This window comes from Hippocampus comes, unplaced genomic scaffold (genome assembly GCF_001891065.2).
Source record: "Hippocampus comes isolate QL1 unplaced genomic scaffold, H_comes_QL1_v1.1 scaffold68, whole genome shotgun sequence".
NCBI classification, from domain to species: domain Eukaryota; kingdom Metazoa; phylum Chordata; class Actinopteri; order Syngnathiformes; family Syngnathidae; genus Hippocampus; species Hippocampus comes.
In genome coordinates, this window is record NW_017805625.1 from 5,503,857 (window position 1) to 5,508,939 (window position 5,083).

The following is a 5,083-nucleotide window of genomic DNA, read 5'->3' on the forward strand; positions in this document are numbered from 1 at the left end:
TTTTTTTTTTGTTTTTTACCCACAGGTACAGATGACGACTGACAGAACCCTTTCTACGATGGAACTTTCCTGTACGACTGAGAGCCTCCACAAGCAAGAATAATTTGAACAATTATAATTGACTTGACTGATTTCAAAGCTAGCCGTCTATTAATTTGTTGTGTACAAGTAATCATTTTTGTGGTTTCACTGTCATAACGGCCCTCCGAGGGAAAACGTAACTCCAAATTGGCCCGCGACTAGAATGAGTTTGACACCCCTGTTCTAACCACTCGTACATTTCCATTAGTTTCTATGGTGAATAGTACTGGAATTGGAACAGGTCCGAGGTTCTCAAAAGGATCCTGTTCAACATCCCTCTGTAACTCATTAGCTTCAGTCCACACGCAGCATAACTCACCTCTCTTCTTCCTGCTCAGACGACTTAGCTTTGACGTTAAAGCCAGGGAGGCTACTCATATCAACGTAACCATCCGTCTCATTGGCAGACGACAGCATCCGCGTGGGGCGCTCAAAGAAGTCTCCCAAAGGCCGCGGTTGCACGGGCCTCCACTGGGGGACTTGAACATTCTCGTAGTCCGAATTAACAGCGGGAACATTCTCATAATCTGAGGTATCCGCATTGGGGAAGGAGATGGAGCGAGGCTTGGTAAGAGGCAGCGGTGTGAAAGGCACACGGGAGCGCTCCTCAAAGGACTCCACTCGCACCACGCTGCGATTGAGGAAGGCCGCCGATCTTCCTGTTCTTGTGGCGTCCTGGTAGAACAAGAAGGCAGGCGCTGGCTGAGGTGATGCTTGAGGTTGGCAAGTGGAGCGATGGAGGAGCCGCGGGGAACTCGTAACGCTGTGTCCTTCCGGATCCAGCAGTCTGCTGGGTGTCACGTGGCTGGACTCTGTTGAGGACTCGGACGAGGACAGGTTGGAGGGCTTGCTCTCCGCTTTCCGTCGAAACTTCAGCATCAGGAAGCGTTTAATGGAGGATTTCTTCTTTCGGTTTTTCTCGGAGGAGTCCACGTCAATAAGCAGGGAGGGCGAACTCTTGGCGATGGGTCTCTTGGTGATGTAGGCCAGCTCAAAAGGCGGCGGGATGTCCATTACAGACGTGGGTGTAGACAAGCCACTGGATGAAAGAGGTGTGCATCCAGAGAACCTTCCACAAGGAGAGCCTTCAGTGTCTCCGTGGGCACAAGCAGGCGTGGACGTCGAGGATGAGGTGTGCACGGACAGATAGTGAGGTTTGGGGTAGGTCTTCAACATAGGGCTTTTGCTCAACACGGGTCCTTTCTGACCGAACCTGGGTCGATGTACGAGGCGCCCTCCGACCTCGCTGTTCATGTGATGCGACAAGGAGCGAGAGCATATTCCCGATGTGCTCCTGCTCAAAGGAAATACGTTTTCACACTCGGAGCGATCATCTCCAGGATCCTCGTAAAGGTGGTCGTCACTGATGTCTGTATCGCTGACGTCATCGCCCAAAGCGTGCCCGAAGAAGTCGGGCTTTCCTGGTACAACCAGTTGATTTCCCACGAAAGAAGAAGTCAACGAATTATCAGAGGTGCAGAGCAGACGGAATTTGGGTTGAGAATACAAACGATTCAACAAGGCATCTAGTCTGTGCTCTTCACTTGTAACAGACCTACTTCTCTGGTACCCTACAGAGCCGATTTGGCCTTTACTTTTGTGGTACTTTTCCGCAGAGAAACCACCTTGCCTCGGTGATGAAAGTGGACTACCTGGTACACCACAAGCTTTATTTTGATTCGGGATCATATCTTTCCTGATAATGTCCGCTGGAGATACGTAATAAGGCTCGTGGCTTTCATAGTCTTCCAAGGCGATGTGCCTCTTTGATTCATGACAGATCTGCTTGTGGTCACCAATTCGAATGGTAGGGTCTTCCTCAACGGCGCTGAGCTGCGGATTTTCACCATTTTCGTGGTCACCCTTGAGGCTCTTACAGGGGATTCCATTATTTGAAGTGGACGCTTCTTGGCTGGGTTCACTAAGGACATCATCATTGAGAGACTCGGCTGTGTGGTCCAATTCTTCCCGCCTCGGCGCTATCTTCACTATCCTGGCCCCTTTTTCCTCATCCACGCTGTTTACGGAAATGTCTCCCATTGAGAGGCCATCCGCGTCGGCCAGCGCCTCGCCGGCATCCTCGTCCATGTCCTCTGTCACGTCTGTAGTGTCAATCATCTCCACCGCGTCCTCCGAGTCAATGGTGAGCCGGTCATCGCTGGTCCACAGCGTATCCAGGGAATCTACTTCCTCCGCGAGGGCACTGTCCGTTAGTCTCCAGTCCTCATCAGTCTTTGGAAGTATCTCTTCTTCCTGATCAAGTTGGTTCTCACTGAAAGTTTGTCTTTGTGATGACACTTCATCTTGGTCAGAAAATGTCCCTCCATTGAGACCCCCGTTAACGTATCCCTCTGGGATACCTGAAAGGAAGGGTTCCCTGGAATGGAGCTTCAGGATAGGTTTGGGGGCAACAGAAGGTTTGGGACCCCTGGCTGCGGACATTAGCGTCACGCGGGTGGGACAAACAAGTGATAGCTTTGGAGTGACACGGGACTCGTTGGCGCAGTCTGAAGGAACAACAGGAAAAGGAAACGGTAAGATGGTGTACCTTAAAATAGATTGCAGCTCACTCAAGGGGTGTCCCTGAAACGTCAAATTGTAATGTGACCCTGCGTATTAATTAAAATTCTTAACAACGTTTTGTGTAACTGTCAAGTTCAAAAGTGTAGATTTGGTTCTTAATGTATATTTGGAGAATGCTTGTCCACCCTTTGGAGGAACAATAATGGAAGGGATTTCCCTGAGTGGCTTCCTGTGATTCAATGCCCCTTAAAGCAACTGCTCATGCATTTAGAATGCAACCACAGGACTGTATCGTATGTAATACAGTGACAAATGGACAGCAATCTATATGTGATAAATGTGTTTCATTTGGAGAACATGAACACTCTCAGAGGAGGAAGCTAATCATGGCTTTCCTAATTTACATTTTAAAGACAGCTCAGGATATAAATTCATTCATAGTGCTGCAAAGTCAGCAAAGGCACCAATGGATAAAAACCAACAAAGTATTAAATGTTGCTAAATTCGTGTTTTATTCAAATCTACAGGGCTTTAAAAAAACATGAAATAAATATACTGAAGAAGTTGATACGCCAGTTGATGAATGCAACATTTACAAGAGCGTCACATACATTGTCAATTAAATCTTTAGCTTACCTGTGTTCATTTTGACGAAGCTAACGTCTCCCGCCACATGTCGTCCACAGAAGCAGCTCTAACTCAATATTAAATATTACGAAAAGAATAAAAGTGTCCAAAAGACTCAGCTGGTGTTCGCTGCTTCGTCGCCATCCAAGAGACGCCGCTGCTCTTCATGGCCACACACACACAAACTTCGTGTGCGTGTGTGTTATGAGTGTGTGTTAATGGTGGGCTCAACTAAAGTAATAATCTCGCGGAGTTTATGAAAAAAAAAAAACATTTTACATAGACAAAACACAACTGTTTGAATAACAATCAACATAAATAAGTCATACAAATTGTATTTTTATACATGCGAAAATACATGAATTTATTTTTATTATTATTAGACATCATAACACCGATTTCACCTTGGTACATTTCATTATTTTTAATAACTATCCATTATTTGACAATATACATCAATATTCAAGTATAATTTCTAACCTGGAACGCTAACTTTTGTTACCTTTCTTCACTGATTGGCTGAGAGTTATCACATGGTTGCCTACCTTCTGTGAGAGTAACCAAATATGGACCTTTATCTTATTTTACCACATACGGTATCACTTCCTTTATACACAACATTCAAAAGACAACATACAAATTGTATTTTTATACATGCGAAAATACATGAATTTATTTTTATTATTATTAGACATCATAACACCGATTTCACCTTGGTACATTTCATTATTTTTAATAACTATCCATTATTTGACAATATACATCAATATTCAAGTATAATTTCTAACCTGGAACGCTAACTTTTGTTACCTTTCTTCACTGATTGGCTGAGAGTTATCACATGGTTGCCTACCTTCTATGGCAGTAACCAAATATGGACCTTTGTCTTATATTACTACATACGGTATCACTTCCTTTATACACAACATTCAAAAGACAAACAATCCTACACGACAGAGACTTGACGCCCTTTGAGAAATTAGAAAATTAAAAACTTAAGAATGACAATGGTGTAATGTCAAGAGAAGAAATTGTATTTTAATACATGCGAAAATACATGAATTTATTTTTATTATTATTAGACATCAAAACACCGATTTTACTTTGGTACATTTCATTATTTTCAATAACTATCCATTATTTGACAGTATACATCAATATTCAAGTATAATTTCTAACCTGGAACGCTAACTTTTGTTACCTTTCTTCACTGATTGGCTGAGAGTTATCACATGGTTGCCTACCTTCTGTGAGAGTAACCAAATATGGACCTTTATCTTATTTTACCACATACGGTATCACTTCCTTTATACACAACATTCAAAAGACAAACAATCCTACACGACAGAGACTTGACGCCCTTTGAGAAATTAGAAAATAGAAAATGAAAAACTTAAGAATGACAATGGTGTAATGTCAAGAGCAGAAATATGTATATTTTAAAAAAAAAAACACCATAGTAATATAAAAAATGTTGCGTTCCACTATCATGTAACAGTCATGCATTTGCTAGCTAAGAGTCAATCAGAGCCTTACTATGTTGGAAAATAACGACAAAAAAATTACAATTAGCAATTGTGACATTTTTAATTGATAGGTGTTACATATAAAATAAACACAGATCAAATAATGTGCCTCCAAGTACAGGAATACATAACATCAACATACATACAGTCAGCCTATGCCACACGTGTTTGGATAATGTGCTTCTGTAATCCTTTCCTATTTTCCCACAGAAACGTATACAAACACAAATCTGACAGTCGGATTACCAAACAACCATCTACATAACAGGAAGCTTCTCTCCCTGTTTCCTGAACAAGCAAACCTCACATCCCTCCCTACAGACATG

General features: G+C 42.8%; 1 protein-coding gene across 1 annotated transcript in view; it reads right to left on the bottom strand.

Annotated features, from left to right (window-relative positions):
- Positions 1-3,399, bottom strand: part of fgd5b (FYVE, RhoGEF and PH domain containing 5b) — an 18,871-nt gene extending 15,472 nt beyond the window's left edge. The window contains exons 1-2 of the mRNA XM_019880481.1: positions 3,241-3,399; positions 401-2,588 (exon numbers count right to left, since the gene is read on the bottom strand). Coding sequence (XP_019736040.1) covers positions 401-2,588; positions 3,241-3,250 — 2,198 coding nt within the window. The 5' untranslated portion in view covers positions 3,251-3,399. The remainder of the gene's footprint in view (positions 1-400; positions 2,589-3,240) is intronic.
- Positions 3,400-5,083: the final 1,684 nt, after the last annotated feature.